This window comes from Monodelphis domestica, chromosome 1 (genome assembly GCF_027887165.1).
Source record: "Monodelphis domestica isolate mMonDom1 chromosome 1, mMonDom1.pri, whole genome shotgun sequence".
In the NCBI taxonomy this organism is placed as follows: domain Eukaryota; kingdom Metazoa; phylum Chordata; class Mammalia; order Didelphimorphia; family Didelphidae; genus Monodelphis; species Monodelphis domestica.
Genome location: NC_077227.1, coordinates 176,748,929 through 176,769,545, shown reverse-complemented (window position 1 = coordinate 176,769,545; position 20,617 = coordinate 176,748,929). Strand labels below are relative to the sequence as shown.

The following is a 20,617-nucleotide window of genomic DNA, read 5'->3' as shown; positions in this document are numbered from 1 at the left end:
ACAAACTAGTAGGGATCCTAGTCAGGATTCAAATCCAAGTCTTTCTGTTTCTAAGTCATGAAGGGATGTTAGAAGCTGAGACATCCAACGGTGAAGTGATTTGTCAAGTCATACAACCCCTCAGAGGCAGAGCTTGTTTCCAATTCAGTGTGCTTCCTTCCTTCCTTCTTTCCCTTCTGTTTTAGTATCCGTTCAAAGACAGAAGAGTAGCAAGGGCTAGGCATTAAGTGACTTGACTGGGGTCACACATCTAGGAGTGTCTATGGTCATATTTGAATTCAGGTCCTCCTGACTCCAGGCCTGGAGCTCTATCCCACTGGGCTGTCTAACTGTCCCTCAAGTGCTCTTTCAACTATGCCATGGATTTTCCCATGACTTTCCCCTTAATCTGCCCTCCCCATACCTTTTGCCTCACCACAATGCACATTCAAAATCCAGCTATCCCTGGAGAGAGCAGTAATCACTTGGAGAATGTGAAACATTTTTATTTTTTTTTATGGAAACATTGAAGGATTTAAAAAATGTTCTCCTCAGAGGGGACTGACCCAGACCCGCCCTGCAGGTTCCTGGGTCAAAATTCCCTCTTTCCCTCCCCCAACCCCCCTCCACTTCCCAAGCCCTTTGTTAACAAAAAGGAACTATTTTAATTGAATCATATAATAATTATAATAAAAATATACATTAAAAAACAAAAAAAAAACAAACAAGAAACAGAAATTTAGCCGAACTGCCAGCACCGTTTACCCCATCCCCATGATGCCCTCCCACCCTTTCCCTCTCCCCCCCACCCTCTCTCCCTTTTCCCCTTCCCCACGGGGTTCCTCCCTCTCCCAAGTCCCCCAGTACCATATCCACCCTCTGGTGGCTGAAGGAGATTGGAAATGGACAAATTGGGTGGGGAAAGGGTAGGGGAAGTCCAAGACAAGGAGGGGGTAATACTAAGGTTAAGGGGTGAGAGGAATCATGGGTGTGAAGGTGCACTATTGGCATCCCAGAAACACCCAGGACTGAGAGCTAGATCCCAGTCCTTCCTCCTGACTGCTCAGGAGACTGAGACTGCTCAGATCTTCTCAGCATGGCCAAGATTTGTCCTACCCATTTTGGGTCAGAGCCTGGGCCCTCAGCATCAAGACCAAACCTCTAAGAGGTTTTCACTGGGCAGTATCTAATGTGTTCCATCTGAGCTCAGGCCATTATTACCATTTCTAGGAGCTCTCTCATTGTCCTTGCTCTATTATTCTTCATTCCCCTTACCCTGGCTTTCCTAGAGGACCTTTCCCTGGGTCCTGCTCACATGTGAAGTTGTGGGGACCAATTAAAAAAAAAAAAGAATCTCTTCTCCCTAAACCAGCCCCTTTCTCAAGCCTTCCTCAATGCCCACACTGATCAGAGAACTCCTCTCTAGTCAGACAATGCTAGCCCCCAGCCTTGGCACCAGCTACATTTCCCAGTTTGGTCTTTGTTTGATTTCTTCACTTTATCTTCTCTGAATCTACTGTTCCCCTTTCCTCCTACCCCGTCCGTCCCTGGGTCCCAGCCCCAGCTCCACTATGTGGCTCTTGCTTCCATTGTTAACAGTCTCTCCATGTCCATTACTGGGCCATTGATCCTTTTCCCAGTCTCTTCTTTCTATATATAGCTACACCCCTGAGTTTCCATGACTCTGCCCTCTCTCCTTTGTCCCATCCCTATCCTCAGTAGCTACCCTATGGCTCTTCCAACCTTGGTTTCCCAAACCCAAGGTTAAGGTTTGGAAGGGGGCTGAGCAAGGACAGAGCTGGGGAGACGGTAAGTGGGGCAGCTGAGAATTCCTCCCCTCCCAAGTTTATCTCTTAAAAGTTCAAGCTTTTTGCCTTGCAAAGAAATTCCTTGGAGTGAACAGATGAGTGGGAAAGAAACAGATGATTCCCTTAGGGAGGGAGATGGATTGACCTAGCAATACTGAAAGCCAAATGGCCACCCTGCTTTCCTTTGTGTTCCAGTCCCAGGGGTTTGGGATGGACAGCCCTGGGAATAAGATGTCTCTTCTCACCTGACTTCATCATCTCTACCCTTACAGATTCCCTCAGGGCCTTCTCCTCTTTCCTTACTGAGATTCATTTTAGCCAGAAAAGATGATGAGAGGCTGCCAACTAGGCAGACCTGGGGTCTGTGGGGCTGGAGCCTCCTGAGGTTAAAGTTCAGAGGTGCAAGGTATGTCTAGGAAAGGAAAAGGAGCAGATGACCCAGACTTTGACCTTCACCAGGGAGGTCAGAGAGTCCTAGCCTTCAAGTGAAGAGCCCCCAGGATGACCAGCAGGGAAGGGTGGCACCAAGGAGGAAAGCTCCCCAAAGGGAGGCAGGGGGCCTCTATGATGCTACTGATGTTCAGTACCCTAGGGACCTGTGTAGTAATGAAGTGAGGGGAGCAGAGGGAGGGGAAAGGCACAAACAAAGGGATTAGGGAATGGAGGGGACAAAAGGAGGGTTGTGGGACATCAAGGAAACCATGGGGAAATATGGGAACATCCCTCCCCCTATACCTGTAGCCCCTGGCCCCCAGAGGCAAAGTCTGTGTGGTGGGGGTGGGCAGGGGAGGGGTGCCAGCCCCCCAGCCTGTTGGAGGGGGGTCAGACCTTGTCCAGCAGGGAACGCTGGCAGTAGAGCAGCTTTTTGGGGGTTCCATGGCGTTTTAAGAAGAAGACAGCTAGGCCAACAGCAATGACACAGAGGAGCAGGAGAATGGGGAGCACTACAGCAGCTGCATTCACTGACCCACTGCCCTCCTCATCCACCTCGATGATGATCACTTCAGTCTCTTCATCCGTCTCCTCTGGTCGGCCCCCAGAGGGGCAGCCCATCCAATCCTGAAGAGCTGATTTGGGGTAGCCTGGCTCCACTTTCAGCTTCTGGTTATTGAATTTCCAGTATTTATTTCCCTTATAGAAATAGGTAAAAGCTGGGGGAAGAGAGAAAGAAAGTGTGTTGGATCATGGGGAGGAAGGCAGAAGGAAGAGAAGGGTTGGAGAGTCAAGGAAGACAGGAAAGGGCCCAAAGAGAGGAAGAGATGAAAAGAAAGATTATTAGTATGAGAACCACACACTGCTGTACCCTTCCTTCCTGTCCTTCTTGGCTCTTTCATTTTCCTTTCTTCCACTCCCATCCTTCCTGCCTTATAGGATCCTGAGACTAAGAGCTGAAAGTAACCTCAGAGAGGGATTATCTATTCCATAACCCTAGATTTACAAATAAGGAAACAGGTCTAGAGACATTGGCTGCCTTGGTTGCTTCCTCTAATCTCTCACCTTCATCACTGCCCATGAATGATCCCCTGGGTGACTCAGGGATTCCTTCCCAGACTTTGATATCTTTGGGATACTCGCTGTCCACTGAACGGAACTCCTCATTGAATCGGTAGTACCTGAAGGAAAGCAGGGAAAAAGATCTGTTAGAAGGGGTAACAAATAGCATTTGCTAATATTTCTATAATGCTTTTAAGATTTGCAGCGTCTTCCTTGACTCTTACAATCCTGAGATAGGTGCTATTATCTCTCCTTTTCATATCCGTTAATTGAGGCTGAGAGACAGACGAAGTGATTTTGCTGGGGTCATACAGCTAGTAAAAGTATTTGAGGCAGGATCTGAATTCAGATTTTCCTGATTCCAAGTCTAACACTCTACCAGGCATGCTGCCTTGAAGCCTAATGATTTTGATGTTTTGGGCAAGTGAGACCAAAAAAATATGACTTTTTAAAGCCAGCTTCAGTTGAGATGGGGAATCCCCAGGACATTCTTGGGTTGGGGGGAATCTCAGGAAAATGTCCTATGGTGGGGAGAAAGAGACCTAAGATCATTGCAAGGCTGGTGCTGGAATGCTTGTCTCAGAGGGGTGGGAGGGTCAGATTACAGGGCAGAGCTGGCCAAAAACTCACTTGGGATGTGGCTGCAGTGCGTAGTGAGGGCATTGGACCTTTGGTCACTTCCTACTTTAATCATTTTTCCTAACTAGGTGATAAGTTCCATTATTTCTATGCTGCTGAAGGAATACAAATATGGTCAGTACTCTCTAAAATTCAGTGCCCTTGGGGCAGGGTCCCAATCATCTTATCCTTAGTTAGAGCTGTGGCTGTTGGGTACAGAGACTGCCTGCCTGCCTGGTAATGAGGGCCTGCTGCACCGGGGGAAGGGGAAGGCCTGGGCCTCCTACAGGACCCATGATTAGCCCTCAGATGAACCACCAGCAGCCTTTAATCATAGAGTTTGACCAGAGGAGGTCAGACAGCCTGGAGGGAGGGAGGGAGAAAGGGAGGAAGCGATGCCGTGGGCAGAAAGCACCAAATGACCGGGTCTGAGATGATGACCAGGTCACAGCCCACTGATTTGATTCAGCACCTGATTTTGGCCATGGTTGCTAGGCAACAGCAGATGGCCAGTCACTTTTTATGGGAAAGATCTCTTTTAAGACTGGGAGAGTTCCTTCTCTAGGAGAGGGTCTGGGGGCCTGAAATAGAAGATTTTGGGGGATGGGGAGTGGGGTCCTCACTTGTTTCCTCGGAAGAAGTAAGTCTTTCCACTGGGCATCCAGAAAAGTGCTGCATCGATCTTGTCAGTTGGCAGGCCCCGTCCCAGCTCTTTAATGTGCTTGGGGTAGCCGGGTTCCAGGGAGGCCTCATCAAATACCCAGTGCTTGTCTCCTTTGGAGAGGGAAGCAGGAAGGAGATTTTAATCAGTTCAGACCTTGGAGACCCACAGATTTACTGATGAGTCTATTCTTGCAAAGGAGATGCCTCCCCCACCGCATGACCCCTAGACCTCCTAGGACCCATAAGCCAAACGCCTGGTTACCTTTGAAGAAGACAAATTTGCCATCCTTTCTTTCATAAGCTGTGTTGACAGAAGCAGGCAGGCCCCTCCAGAACTGACCGATGGGCATTGGGTACCCATCCATCACCTGGTTATTCCGAACTCGCCAGAACCACCGTTCCTGGAAGGGGGAAGGCAGGAAGAGGAGATGAACACCTGAAGCTCCTAATGCCACCTTATCACTGTCCCTCTTTTACCAAGTTTTAGTCATTGAGTTTTGCTAAAATTTCTCTTTTAGGCCTCTTCCCAATTCCAGGTCAGAATCCCTTAGTTCCCCAAACTCTAGTTCTCCATCCCCATCACCTTTATTCTTGCTTCCCCTTACCTTGAAGACAAACATCTCCCCCCGAAGCACAGCCACTGTGTCAAAGTTGCCATCACAGATGTTAGGCCCATAGGTGGGGTTTTTGGGCTTGCCTGGGACAGAAGGCCTGGAGGTGGTCCTGGGCTGTGAAGGATTCTTGGTGGGGGGTGCAGACTTACTCCCTGGGACCAAGAATATATGCACATCAGACACGGACTCAGTTGAGAAAGGATAGTACAGAAGGGCAGGGACCTCCTTGGGGAAAAGACAGAGTACATTCTAGATGGGCAGATGTGAGGTAGGAGAAAATGGAAAGATGAGGTATGGGGAGGTGGAGAGAGACTGAGCATGCAGAAATAGAGAAACATCAGGAAGAGATACGGGCATGAAAAGATGAAGACAGCTTGGGTGTAAGGTAAGGATGAGATGGAGAAAGATGAAGGAAGATCAGTTCATCAACATGTACTTTATTAAGGGTCCATGGTACCCAGGTAGTCTACTACATGCTAGGGATACAAAGACAAAAAGCAGACATTTTCTGACCATAATGAACTTATATTCTAATGGAGGAGACAAAGTATACAAATAGAATATATAATAATCTATTTAAGATAGAATTTAGATAGAAACAAAGAAACTTTAGAGGGAGAGACAAATATAGCTGGGAGGGAGACCAGGAAAAGTCTCTTGTAGAAGGTGACACATGAATTGAGTCTTTAAAAAACCCAACAAAAAACCCTTTGCCTTCCATCTTAGACAAAGTATACAAATAGAATATATAATAATCTATTTAAGATAGAATTTAGATAGAAACAAAGAAACTTTAGAGGGAGAGACAAATATAGCTGGGAGGGAGACCAGGAAAAGTCTCTTGTAGAAGGTGACACATGAATTGAGTCTTTAAAAAACCCAACAAAAAACCCTTTGCCTTCCATCTTAGAATCAACATAAAAAAACAAAACAGTAAGGGCTGGGCAATGGGGTCAAGTGACTTGCCCAGGGTCACACAACTAGGAAGTATCTGAGGCCAGATTTGAATCCCAGACCTCCCATCTCTAGGCCTGGCTCTCAATTCACTGAGCCACCCAGCTGTCCCCTGATCTGAGTCTTGAAGAAAACCAGGGACCCAAGAGGTAGACATGAGGAGGGGAGAGCATTCCAGACAGGAAGAACAGCCATTGCAAAGATAGGGTTGGGAAATGGAGCATCATGTGTGAGGAACTGTACTTAGCCTGGCATGGCTAGACCACAGAATGTTTGGTAGAGACTAATGTAGAAGACTGGGAAAATAGGAAGGGTAAGCCATATAGAGCTTTAAATGGAAAAAAGAGGAGTTCTATCCCAGAAGTAAAATGATGGGGATGTGAAGGAGGAATAGTAAGACTGGAAATGAAGAGGGGTGAGTGAAGTATGAAGAAATGAAAAGTGACCTGGCCTGAGGATGGGAGAGATGGGATGAGGGGATGAAAACAGGTAGAAATAAACAAATGAAGAGAGACTGGGTATGAGGAGATGGAGAAAGGCATAGGGTGAGGGAGGCATTATATGTGAGGAAACCTTGAAGAAAGGAGAGATGCAATGTAGGGAGATGGACAAAGATTGGATGTGAGAAAATGGACAAAGATGGTGCTGGTAGAGATGGGAAGAGAGTGGGTACAAAGAGGGAAAGACAAGGTGTGAGGAAGATAGAGAGCAAGGGAATGGAGAGATGCCAAGAAAGACTTCTAAACTGTAAAGTATTAAACTAATTAAGTTCAATAAGCATTTACCAAGTGCCTACTGTGTGGTAGGCAATAAAATTACAAAAAGACTCCTTACTCTTGACATATTTAGTACTCATATTATCACTTCATATGAACATCAGCTGTCAAAGGAAATGATATTGTGAAGAGCTGAGACAAAACAAGATATGAGAAAGGGGAGATTGTTAGGGACTCTGAGAGTCTGGGTGCTCACCATAGAGTTGCTGGATGCCACGACGGTCATCCTCAGGAAGTACAAAATTCTCTGTGTCCATCCACTGGTAGAAGGGGGCCATGATGGCAGAAGGGTCATTGGAGTGCTCCAGACCCAGTGCATGTCCCAGTTCATGTACAGCTACCAGGAAAATGTCATTCCCTGAAAGGGACAAGTCCTGTCACATTAGTAGCCCCCCTCTATTGCTCCTGTAGTAACCCCAGGCCTATCCAAATCAGCTTATATTTTGCTTAACCATCCTCTCACTTGCCTGGCCAGCTCTGGGTTCTATATGCTGCTGCAGCTTTGTTACCTGGGTAGCAGGTAACAAGTAAACTTAAGCAATTCCTGCCCTACGTGCCCAGGAAAGGGGCACAAGAAATGGAATGAATGCAACCTGAGGGCTCTCTACTTGCCTGGTATCAGTAAGATACTTTCCATTATGGAGATTATTTTTCCACAAAGTCTTTTGGTTTACACTGTGATGGAATTGGGGAGCAAAGGCTATTTCTACTACTAATTCTGAGTGACCTTAGATAACTTACTTAATCTCTCTGGCCCTCAGTTTTCTTTTCTCTAAAAACAGGGAATTATCCTAGATGATCTCTAAGGTCCTTTCTAGGTCTCAATCCTATGATGCAATGATCAAAAGGCATAGCTTTGCCTGGGACAGGAATCCCAAGTCTAATACCTTACCTACCTTAGCAATTTAGGAGGCATTTAGGAGAAGCCTCAATCAAGGCTGAGTTTTCTCTCTTTTTTGATCCCTTGTGCCAGTTTCCCCCCCAAACTGGAAGTATTTATGAGGGGAGGGTAATGGGAGCTTATGACTTCATTGGCATGAGATACTCCCTCCACAGAAGCAAATTGAAAAATCTGTATTTTATAGTTTTAGAAGTGCCTCTGGCCCTTCAAGATTAAGTAACTTGACTTCATATGATCACAGAGCTAGTATGTGTCCCAAGCAGAATTTGAACCCAAGCCTTCCTGATTAAGACCAGTCCTCTATCAGCTATACCATGGCACATTGCCTGGACAGAATTTGATTAAAAAGAAGTTTCAAATTTAGGACAAGAAAAAAAATCATAGATGGAGAGCTGGAAGAGACTCATCTAGGCTAATTTATTCATTTTATATATGAGAAAAATGAGTGAGACTCAGAGATTAGGTGACTGTTACATAGTTCACATAGGTAAGTGTCAGAGATAGGATTTGAACAAGAATAATGGAATCTGAGAGTTGGAAGGAACCTCAGAGGCCATCTAATCCAAACCATATATGAAAAGAATCCCCACTCTCACATACCAAGGAGTGGTTGGGGTATATTATCCCCAGGTCCTACTCTTTCCCTCATATCAGAATGATAGTAATTCCAGTCTAAGTCAAGGACATCTCCTTGAAGTTTCATCTCTTTGGCCCCCATACTCTTGTCTCTGTCTGTCTATCTGTCTGTCTGTCTGTCTCTCACCCTGACCACCCTACTCACCATTGAGATCCTCATTTTGGACAGTCCAGGGCTCAGCTGAATCAAAGTGAGTGTCCCCACCAATGTTAGGGCCAGGAAAGTATGCGTGGGCTAAGAAGCCACCTTCCCCATCAAAGGGTGTGCTGTCACCGTGAAAGCCCTCGGCAAAGAAGATCATGATGTCGGCTTGCTTCTCGTGGCCCTCTCGTATGTAGGAATAGGGTACCTCTCGGAAGCGTAGAGGTGTGGCCCCCTCCCACACTTTGAAGGCTTTTCGGATAGCTTCGAATGTGGCATGTTCACCTACTTTGGGTGTGTAATTCTGGATGCTGGAGTCCAGGGTGAGGGGATGGGGGAGAAGACATGAGGTATAGTCATTAGTATGGTGGGCATGGGGAGCCCTTCCTCTTCCCCTTTCCTAGAACTGTGTTCTCCATGCTACCAATCCCCTCAAATCAGGGTGGCACCTTCTGCCCTGGCTCCCTGGGATCAAGGGGTCCTTTCTTCCTAGGGTCTGGTATCCATTCAGTTATAGTTCCAAAGACCCCAGATCCAGGAGTGCCTGGTTCACCTTCTCCCCTGTGTGGTCCTGAGCTAGGGATGGAGGTAATACTCCTTTTCTCTGTGATTGGGGAAGGGGAAGTCTGTGCCTCTCAAATGCAGCAGGCTGAGTATGAACCTAGCAACAGGCTGCCCTCAGGACTTTTTCTGGGACTCACCAGAATGTGATTTCATTGTGTTGCCATTTTAGACCCTGGATGGCATAGCGCTTCCTCCGCACGTTGGCCTTGATTTCTGCTCCAAACTTGTCTGGAACACCACATCTGGGGCGCTTCATGGCCCTGAGGATGGGGCAGGGGAATGTCAGGGTCAGTGTAGGAGAGGGTCAAAGAGTGTTGGGGAAAGGAAGAGGGCAGGGACTGTTTAGTTTTTTGTCTGTGTCTCCAGTGCGTGCCACAGTGCCTGCCATGTAGTCAGTATTTAATGAATATTTTATAGATGAACTGAAAGGCTGGGTCCATGTGTAGAGATGGCCAAGGTCAGTGTATGGGTGAGGGCAGGAGCAGTTCAAGGGAGAGGGAGAGTTGATGTTTCTGAATATCCATTATGAGGGTAATGGGTGATGGAAATCAGAAGACCATAAACTCCTTGAGGACTGTGTCAACTCTTATATCTCAATTGCCTAGCATATCTTGGATCATTATAATAAATGCTTGTTGATTGATTAATTTATTAATTGACACAGCCAGGTGGTACAGTGGATAGAACATAGGGCTTGGAGTCAGAAAGACTTGAGGTCAAGTCTAGCTTACTAGCTGTGTGACCCTGAGCAAGGTACTTAATCGCTGTCTGCCTCAGTTTCCTCATCTGTAAAATATCAATAATAATAGCAGTTACCTCCCAGGGTTGTCAGTCATGAGGATCAAATAAGCTAATAATTATAAAGTGATTAGGCCAGTCCTGGCACATAGTAAATCTACATTGGCATTATATAAATGCTAGTTCTTATTCATTGATGAAGTCTTGGGGTAGGATGGAGAAGGAAAGTAGAAAGGTCAGGGGGCAGTGTCAGGTCCAAGCTGGCATTTGGCACTCACTTCATGGTGTCTCCATCAGCAGTGCCTGTCACACGCAGCCCGTAGAACCTCTGCATGGCAGCAATAGCAGTGGAGAGGGACTGGGGAGAGCGCTGGGTGTGGGTACGCAGATCTCCAGGTGGTAGGTAGCCATATTGCTGGAGCCAAGCCTGGAGGGGAGAAGGGAGCAGTAGGAGGCTATCTAAGGGGAATGAAAGGAACAAAGAAGCCCACATCCCTCCACCCTAGGTCCTTGAGGACCCAATAGAGGACCTTAATGGAGTAGACTAGGCTCCTCCTCTGGTTGAATCTTGAAAAGCAGAGAAATGATCAGGCGCAAGCTAGCCTGTCTTGGAGGCTTTCTTACCCCTGGGAAGAGAGACACAGAATCCTCTGATATTGTGTCTAAATCTTGACCTGAGAGGCTAAGATTGATACTGTTACAGCATAGTATGAAGACCTGGGCTCTGATTAAGGCTATTTTACTTACTGTGGCCTTGGGCAAATCTCTGTTTCCTCATCATTAAAATGAGGGAGTTGGACATAGAATACTGAGATTTCAGAAGCAATGCATTCAATAAAGTCACTTATAATATCCTTGGGGACAAGAAGGAGTGATATGGGCTAGGTGACAGGTGAATGCAGGGATTGGTTGAATGACAGGAACCAGAGTGGTAATTAATGAGTTGAGTTGAGATCACCTTGGAGAGAAGTCACAAGTGACAAGCTCCAGAGATTGTTCTGATCCTTTGCCATTCAATGCTTTTTACCAATTACTCCAGGTAGTTCAGTGGATAGAGAGACAGGCCTAGGAATGGAAGCACCTGGGTTCAAATCTGGCCTCAAACTCTTCCTAACTGTATGACCCTGGGCAAATCACTTAACTTCCATTGCCTAGCCCTTCTGGCTTTTCTGTCTTGGAAGCAATACACTATCTTGTTCTAAGATGGAAGTCTATTCAAATTCTAAGATGGAAGGTAGGGTTTTTTTTTTTTTAAGTAGGCATACTTGTCAAGGTAATATGAAGCTGATTAAAGGAGATAAGGAAGGAAATTACATCTTGTTAAAAAGTAATATAAACAATGGAGTAATATCAATACTAAATGTTTATGCACCAAATGATATAGCATCCACATTTCTAAAGGAGAAAGTAAAGGAGCTTAAGGAGGAAATAGATAGTAAAACCATACTAGTGGGAGACCTCAGCCTTCCCCCATCAGAACTAGATAATTGAACCAAAAAATAAATAAGAAAGAAGAGAAGTGAATGAAATGTTAGAAAAATTAGAACTAATAGATATCTGAAGGAAACTGAACAGGGATAAAAAAGAAAATACCTTCTTTTCAGCAGTACATGGTACACATACAAAGATCAACCATGTACTAAGGCATAAAAACAAAGATAATATGAAGCTAGGGGTAACTGGGTGGCTCAGTGGATTGGGAGCCAGGCCTATAGATGGGAAGGTCCTAAATTTAAATCTGGCCTCAGACACTTCCTAGCTGTGTGACCCTGGCAAGTCACTTAACTCGAATTGCCTAGCCTTTACCACTCTAATTTTAACAACCTAATTTTAAATTCTTACACTTGGAACCAATACATAATATGGATTCTAAGGCAATAAGGGTTTAAAAACAAAGAAAAAAGGTAATATGAAGCTGGAAGGGACCGGTTACAAATTGGATGACAAAGTGACGCTTTGAAAAGATTTTAATATATTAGAACAATAGGTAGTTTTAATAAGGTGAAATGGGGGTGGATTCAAAGTCTTAAATTCAGTTTTAAAAGTGAAATTCCCAAATACAGACTGGCTTCTCCTTTCAGTAGAGAAGAAGGGGCTTTGGGTATAGAATGTTGAATGAGTTGCCAGGCATTCTCACTGCATCCATTCGTTTTGCTTAACCAAAGCAAACCAAGGGAGGTAAATGGGTTTATAACAGGAAATAACTGTGATATGAAAACAAAAGGCATCAAGAAAGCCTTTTTAGAAAAAAAATTGATTGAGAAGTGATTACAAGATAATAAGTCCTGGGAAAAAGATCTGGAGATTTTTAATCAACCTCAAGGTCAATATTAATCAACGGTGTGTGAAGGGCAGCTAACAGTTCTATCCTACACTACTCTGAAAAGTATATTGTGAAGAAGGAAGGCACTATACTTTATTTTTGGGAGGATATTGACATTTTAGGATGCTTCTAGAATAAGGTGACCAGGATAGGGAGGAGACTAGAGATCAAAGGGATGAAATGAAGGAGGAGGCGTGTTTAGCCTGGAGAAGACAAGATTTAGAAGGGTCATGGCTCCATCTTTAAGCAGTTGAAAGATTGTCTAGCAGAAAACAGTTAATCTGTTAAAGCCATTAAACAAGTTTAATACCTGTTCTTCCTGGCCTCAGAGGGCAGAATTAGAAGCCGTGGGATATAATAACAAAGATAAACTTTGGTTAGATATAAACAAACAGATGAAAGCTGTCTAAAAGTAGAGTGGAGGCAGCTAGGTGGTATGGTGGATAGAGCATCAAACTTGGAATTGGGAGGACCTGAGTTCAAATCTGGTTTCAGATGCTTCCAATTGTCTAGTCCTTACCATTATTCTGCCTTGGTACTTATACATAACATCAATTTTAAGACAAAAGGTAATGGTTTAAAAAGAAATTATGCCTCAAATTTAACCTCATTTGCCTAGCCCGTGCCCTTCTGTCTTAAGTTATTACTAAGTCAGAAGTAAGGGTTTAAAAAATAAAAGTTGTGAACAGTGTTGGAAGGAAGAGGATTTCCCCTTGTTAGGGGTCTTCAAGCTGAGGATGGATGACCAGTTCATAGAAGGTATTCTAGGTCAGCTACCATTTGGTATAGATGGCCTCTGAGGGTCCTCCCAACTCAGATTCAGTGATTTTGCTTGGATGATCACTAAGGTCCTCTCCAGTTCAAAATCCCTTGATCTAAACACGAATCAGAAGTTTTATTTTATTCTATGGCATAACATAACCACTTGGCCTGGCCAGGGACTCAGAACAGGACAGGAGCTGGTAGTCCTGGGCTATTATGGTTCAGGTGGGCATACAAAATCAGCTGATTTGAAAAAAACAGCAGAATCCTTCCTTGGGACCAGCCACCAGCATCATTCTATCAATCAGTGTCTTTAGCAAATCGAGATATCTGGAGTGGCTGTTAGGTCCTAGGTTCAAATCTGGACTCAGATACTTTCTAGGTATATGACCCTGGGCAAGTGATTTAACCCCCACTGTCTAGCTTTTACTCTTGTGTTTTAGAACTGATACACTGCATTGATTCTAAGATGAAAGGTAAGGGTTTTTAAAAAAAAAGAGATGTTTGGGGAGAGCTCTTGAATAATCATAGGGTCATGGATTCAGAGCTAGAAGGGATCTCAGAGGTCATTGAGACTATTCTACCTCCTCCTTTTTACAGGTGAGGGAACTTAAGCAGAGAGGTTAGATCAATTCCCCAGGATCCCATAGCTAGCAAGGAGCTGAGGCAGATTTCGAACTCAGGCCTTCCTGAATTCAATTTCATCTATAAAAGAAGGGGTCCATCCAAATGAGGGAGATTGCTCTGAACTCCCTTACAACTACTCAGAAAATGCTTCTAAAGAAGAGACTTTTTAAAGCTTAGCATGAAGCCCCCCTTGGGGCTGGGCGGCCCCTTTCATACTGGGTACTCATTAGGGTTTGGAAATAAGACAGGGGGCATGTTGGTGAGAGGAGGGACTGAGATTATGGGGGTGCATGAAAGTTGGAAGATCATTAGAATAGGGTCATGGTGTGGGTATGGCTGGTGTATCCATAAACACAGACCAAGTGCTTAGAGTGGGAATATGGAACTAACCTCATGCCTACTTACAGTTATATAACTTTGTTAGCTATAAAGAAAGGTTGCATGGAATAGTAGAGAAAGCATAGGACTTGAGGTTAGGAAGATCCACAATGCAATTAGGGTCGGCTGGGTGGCTCAGTGGAGAGAGAGAGCCAGATGTAGAGATGAGAGAGGTCCTGGGTTCAAATTTGACCTCAGCTGGGTGACCCTGGGCAAGTCACTTAACCACCATTGCCTAGCCCTTCCTGGTGCTCTGCCCTGGAACTGAAACCTAGTATTAATTCTAAGATGGAAGGTAAGGGTTTAAGAAAAATTATGCCTCAAACTCATATTACCTGCATGACCTGGCCAAGTCATTTAAAATGAGACAGCTGGTCTCAGTGGCCTTGGAGAAGGCGATACCTTAGAGGAGGTATCATCTATCTCTTGTCCATTGAAATTTATCTCCATTCGATGCCCAGAATTGAATAGGAGGAAGGGAAGAAGCTAGGTAGCATTTGGGAAATTATCCATTGTTTGTAATGACCCTAGATTTCCTGAAACAAAAACCTATCTTTTTAAGTCTGGTATATAGTCCTATGGTTGTGAATCATGGAATTCTACTGTCTCTAGAGAATCAAAATTTGGGGTCACTCAAAGGGCAATATACACACACACAGAGGGTTATAGCCCATTGACAATGAAGAATTATCACAAGAAGTGGCAGAAAGAGGTCTTCAAAGATAGATGTATGAGTGGAAAAGGAGGCCACTCAAGTAGCAAGACTGAAGGGTAGAGGCAGCACATGTGGTCCACAAGGATTGCCCCCTCACTCTGACCCCTGCAGATGCATTTATAAAAATACCTAGGGGAAAGTAAGATAAGGAAGGTACAGATGGATTTGGAACTGAAAGAGACTTTAGAGATCATCTAGTCCAGCGGTCTCATTTTACAGATAAGGAAACTGAGGTTTGGGAAGGGGAAGTGACTTGCCCAAGAAGAACCTGCCTTATTGAGGTCACATGCCCATCCAACGGTCAAAATAGCCTTTTTCCAAGCACTGTCAGGTCCCTGGGTTGATGGTTTCTCCTAAAGTCCTATGAATTGTTTTTAGCATCCTAATGAGGTAAGGAAAAGAAAATCAATTTGAATGAGGACAATATTTGACTCCAAGTATGTTTTATGAATTGTTCATATGATAAAGACTGGGGAGGTTGGTTTTTTCCTTGAAAAAAAAAAAAACCACACACATACTGAAATGAGGCTTTTTTTGTGTGCATGTGTGTTTGAATGAAAAACACACATATTGCAAAAGCCCAATTTCTGACAAAGTCAGCCTTTATCATAGGAACAAAGAGGCAGTACCCAGAGATTGAAAATTAAAATTGGAAGGGTAAAGTATAAAGGATTTATAAATCTGAATTACTTTATGGAGGTTGAAAGACACAGAAGGATGAATGGGAGACAGGACAAAGGGGTAAATTTGTAGTTTTAAGGGACAGGGAGAAGGGCTTGAGTGGTCAGAAACTTGGATCTGGACTTAAAAGGAACAAAGATTTATTAGCTGCAGATGGGACGTCAGTGTGCATGTGGCAATTAGGTAACTCCAAGCTTTGCAGAAGGGTGATGTTCTATGTGGTAGAGTTGGGACTTCTGCTGTGGGGCTGGATAGGGGTGACTCAGGAGCAGCTGACAGGGGACCTGAGCCCAAAGGGATTGACATTGCAACACTGATTCTGGGAAGCCCTTCTACAAGGGCTGATAGGAGGTAGGACCCAAGCTGTAAACAACTCAACTACTTTGGAATCTCCCTTTTTTTGTTCAGTCCCTTCTTTAGAGATGAGAGAAGAAGGAAGGGAAAGAGCTTAGCTTTCTAAGTTCTGGAGTAAACCATTTCACACACGTTGGATTTCTGGAAGCTTGTTCTAACCTGTGCTGGGCTGGCAAGGTTTGCCCACTGCCAATATATGCATAAGACCTGTAGGGGCCTGTATTCAAGTATGTAGGGAACTCCCATCATCCCTAGCTCATCTTTGGGCTTTATTTGTGGGGAAGACATGGGCATCTAACCCCTAACAAGGAGATAGGGCTTGCTGGGAAGGAGGTTTGGTACTTGGGCAGTGCCACTGAGGTTCTTGCCCTGGCTTTGAGTCAGACTGAGGGAAGGACTGGGGGTGAGGAGGAAGGTTTTAGAATTAAGGTATGTCTCCAGCACTGGGTCAATAGAGAAGCAGAAGCCATTGTCCTGACTTTTGGGGCTCTGAGAGCTCCTGGGGGGGATGAGAAGAGAGAAAAGCAGCAACCTTTAAATATTTCACATAACATGAATTCCCCACTCTGAGGAGTCTCTGAGCATATCTGTTAGGGAAGCTGGCAATAAATATTCAGATCCTGTAAGCCTAACCCAACTTGTCTCCAGATTATTTTCTGAACAGGAAAACTGAAGCCAACAGTAAGACAGTGACTTCTCCAGAGTCAAACTTCATGAGAGCCTTAGAGCTAGAGAAACAAAGCAAACAAAATTCCATAAAAGCTAAGATTCTTGATTAATTAAACCTTGCCATCTCTCCAATTTAGCTCAATTAGGAAGTATACAATAGGCCTTTATTCCATTATTATTGAATTGGATTGAATTAGATTCAACTGCATCTCCATCCATTAGGTAGACAGTGAAAAACACACTCACACTAGTCCTGAAGTCAGAAGGCTAGAAAGCTGCCACTCCGAGTCTCAGTTTCCTTATCTGTAAAGTTGGAGGTTAGATGATCTGGAAGGACCTTTTTTATATGATCCTATGATCCCTCTTCCCAGGCTTTTCAGGCTCTCTCCCTTCTCTCATAGGGACAGGATGCACCGTGGGATAAGAACCACAGAATGAAATACAGACCACAGAAGACTCTTGTGTCTGTGGTAAGTGTGGGGGAAAGGATAAGTACCAGACAGGCTGAGGGGAAGAGAGGTCAGCCATGGAGTTAGAACTAAAAAGGCACAAGTTCAAGATTTGGGGTGTCAACATGGAAATCTAGAGATCCCCAGTTTATTTAGTTTGAAGGTAGAAACCCCAGGTTTTGACCTTGTCACAGGAGGGGTTTCCCCCTGAGGGAAGGTCCCACTTCACCAGACAAATAGACATCCACTTCAGCTTTGGCACAGTAGGTAGCCCATCAGTCAGTCTCGCAAGCTGAAGGTCCTGAGTTTGATTCTTGGAAGGAGGGTGTGTGATATGCTGGGAAAGGCTTCTGGAGACAAAAGAACTACTTTTTTGGGTCTACCTCCCACCTGAAGTGGATGTCTATTTGTCTGGTGAAGTGGGACCTTCCCTCAGGGGGAAACCTCTCCTGTGACAAGGTCAAAACCTGGGGTTTCTACCTTCAAACTAAATAAACTGGGGACCTCTAGATTTCCATGTTGACACGGTGAGGGGTGGGGATGGGGCTTTTGGAGGGGCAAATTTGCTCCATTTCCCTGAAGCTCCTCAGTACTCTCCTGGTACTCTTTAGAGAGAGAGGGTCAGGGGGTTCTGGGGTTAAGAACGCTGTCTCTAGGATTCTCTTACTCTTAAAAGAGTTTCTTGTGGAGTAGGGGAGGCTGGGTGGGGGTGAGCCTTGGAGCCAAGCCTCTGTGGCAGCCAAGGTCAACAGGCCCCTTCCCATCTTCCTGCCCAGTTTGGATTCCCACTGCTGAGGAATGGGTGGGGGCCTGGAAACATTGCCTGAGGATCTCCCACCCGGGAGCAGGCCCTGAGCCCAGACCCCCTAGGCCCTACTCCTCCCTTCCTCTCTCTCTCTCTCTCTCTCTCTCTCTCTCCACCCCTCAGTGGCCCAGGCAGAGGCCCAGAAGCAGATGGTGGCTCTGGCACTGGGACTAGTTATGACCCACTTTAGCATGGTGCCAGGGCTGCCCAGCCCCTCCCCTCAGAGGGCCTGGGCCAGGGCCCCAGAGGAGAGGAGGCTGGGTGGGAGAGGAGCAGGAGTTGGCAGTGGGCAGGTCCCACAGATGCCCAAGCTACTTTTTTTCCTAGATTCTCTTTTTTATGCTATAGAGAAGCTAGAACTCCACTGCCAAACTAGGAAGATAAGCGATAACCGCCTCCTCTTAGCCTGAGCTCTAACTCTAGCCTCAGGGCAGAGATGCTTCCCGGTTGCCTCTGAGCTCTCCAGGGCCCAGCCTCTACCTTCCTAATTATCAGGAGGACACTTTTTCATTTAGGGTCCCCAGAAGCCTCCCTAGTGCCTGGGACAATGGTTCACCTCTCTGTCCAGCTACCCCGGACCTGATGGGGCTGACTCTGGATTCTCCCCCTCCCTTTCCCCCACTGCCCTACCCAGCCCCTCCCTGCCGCACCCAGGCCTTTGCCACGGCTGAGCTGAGTGGGTTGGGATGGCCCAAAATAAGAAGCTGGTTAAATATGTCTCCCACCTTCACCCCAAAATAAAAAGCAAAAAGAGGAAAAAACTCCACAGACGACTCCCACACAGTTTCCTTTGAGAGAGACCTGGAGACCCACAACCTGGGACAGCTGGGCTGGGGGGCTGGGAGGGGAGACCACAGACAGTGAAGAACCAGGTTAGACTAACCCCAAGGTGAAAAACACATGGGGTAAGGGTCTTCCCCTCTGGGAGTTAGGGTGAGAAGAGCCTGGTGAAGGTGGCTTCTCTTGCCAGACTGGACCCAGGCCTACTTTCTCTCAGAACCCTTCACTTGCTTAAGTTTTTTTACATTAAAAAGAAAGAAAAGCCTCCCCTCCCCCCATATCCAGGAGACTGGGGTCCAGGAGAGAGAAGTGCCCCAGTCCCTAAGCCCAGCTCCATCAGAGCCCCTGGCTCACAAGGAGAGCTTTGTGTGGACAGAAACCCCAGCTCAGCTGTGGGGCCGGGCCAGGCCAGGGTGACCGCCCTGTGGACCTGGACGCCAGGGCACAGAAACAGTTCTCTGAGGGAGAAGGGCTGGAGAGGGACCCAGTGGAGAAGAGGGAAGGGGAGGGGATGAGAGAAGGGAAGACTAGAGGAGGAAGATGAGAGGCACAGAGCTCCCTCTCCCTTCAGCGCCAGACTTCCAAACTATTAACTCTTTGGCCACCACCCCATCCCCCCCATCCTGCCCCCGGCCCTGGGATGAGCAGAGCAGATGAGGCTGGAGAGGAGGGAGGGATGGAGGGAGGGAAGGAAGGAGAGAGATTGGCTCTAGTGTGAGCGGTGTGTGAGTGAGAACTGGAGATGTGGAAAGTTGGAAAAACAACAAACTCGGCACATGACAAAAAATGGGGACAGCGGCGGGGGTTTGAGCCGGCTCCAAATATTATCAAAGTCCCAACCCGATCCAGAGCTGAGCTCAGAGTCCAGGGGGATTCAAAGGGAAAGTTTTGCCCCAGATGTACAGCTATCTTTAAAGAAAGGAATGGGAAAGTTAAGCATGGAGTTGGGAGGCAGACAAAAGTTTTACCAACTTGGAGGCAGGAGATGAAAGGGGGAGAGGGAAGCCAGGGAGGAGAGTCGGGGCCAGAGGGGCCGGGGCGCCCAAGAAGCAATCCCCCATGCATATTTGAATCCCTCTTCTTTCGAGGAACGAAGAGGGTCATCCCCCCATGACAGATAAGAAGAGGGGAAGGAGGGAGAATCACACTTACTTCAGGGCTAAAGTTGCTGTCTGCGGAGCAGAGGGAGATGAGGGCTGTGCTGAGAGTGAGGAGAGAGAGAAGCAGGCTCCCGTCGGGGCTAGGGCCACAGAACATGGTTCACTCCCAATTCTGGGCAACTTTTGGGAATCTCTCTGTTGGTACTCTGAGTCTTGTGCCCCCCTTAAATCCCCCCACACCCCTAGGGTCTCTGTCTCTTCTCTCTCTGGGCTCCTTTGTTCTGCCTCGTTTCCCCCTTAGGTTTCAGGAGCAGGAGCAGGCTGGAGTTGGGGGGTTTGTTCTGTGGAAGTGGTTGTCTGGTTCTTCTCTCGAATTCCTGGGGTTTGTTTTTTTTTTGTTCTTTTTCTGCTTACTTGGCGATCTGGAGCCCTCTTCTCTCTCTCTCTCTCACTTACTTACTACTCTTGTCCCTCCCTTCTTTCCCAGCCTCTTTCCTTGCCCCCTCCTTCTTTTCTGATGGGGACGTGGTTGCTTTAGTATGAATCCAATTACAGCAAAGAGCAGGGAAAAAAAATGTTGCCTTTTTGTGGTATAGGCTGCCATCTGCAGGGGCTGAGCCCACAGTCAGGAGTCAGGAGTTGGGGGGGGGGGGGCTAGACGCTGGATGTGGGAGTTTTTCTCATCCTAAGCATATTTGGGGTGGCTTTGTTCCTCTGGTATTTAGCTTCTTTCCCTAGGGAGCAGGAAGTCTGGAGAGCCTCAGGTTGGGGGTGGGGGTTAGATAGGGCTAAGTGTCCAGAAGTTCAGGATCTTGGGTAGAGAAAAGAACAGAACACAGCAATAATTCAGCCTGTTTCTATGGATCCAGCCAGCCTTGAATTGCTAATTCTTTGTCCCCTCATAGTCTTTCTTGCCACTTGACCTTCCTACACAGGTAGAGTAGATAAAGGTGACTATACTCAGGACCTGAATATAATCTGACAGAATATATTCCCTTTGTCAATTCTTGTTAAAAGTATCCCTTTAAAAATAACCATTTTCTAGGAAATCAAGTACATAGGGTTGGAGTATCTATAAATTATAAGG

At 46.1% G+C, this 20,617-nt stretch overlaps 1 protein-coding gene across 1 annotated transcript; it reads right to left on the bottom strand.

Annotated features, from left to right (window-relative positions):
- Positions 1-469: 469 nt before the first annotated feature.
- MMP14 (matrix metallopeptidase 14) lies at positions 470-20,076 on the bottom strand. Its single transcript, XM_056810026.1, has 10 exons — positions 19,583-20,076; positions 10,166-10,314; positions 9,287-9,409; positions 8,589-8,896; positions 7,103-7,264; positions 5,168-5,328; positions 4,825-4,963; positions 4,523-4,673; positions 3,285-3,400; positions 470-2,938 (listed from the first exon to the last, which is right to left on the bottom strand). Exons 1-10 carry the CDS (start codon positions 19,685-19,687, stop codon positions 2,610-2,612), a joined length of 1,743 nt encoding a protein of 580 aa, XP_056666004.1. The 5' UTR covers positions 19,688-20,076; the 3' UTR covers positions 470-2,609.
- Positions 20,077-20,617: the final 541 nt, after the last annotated feature.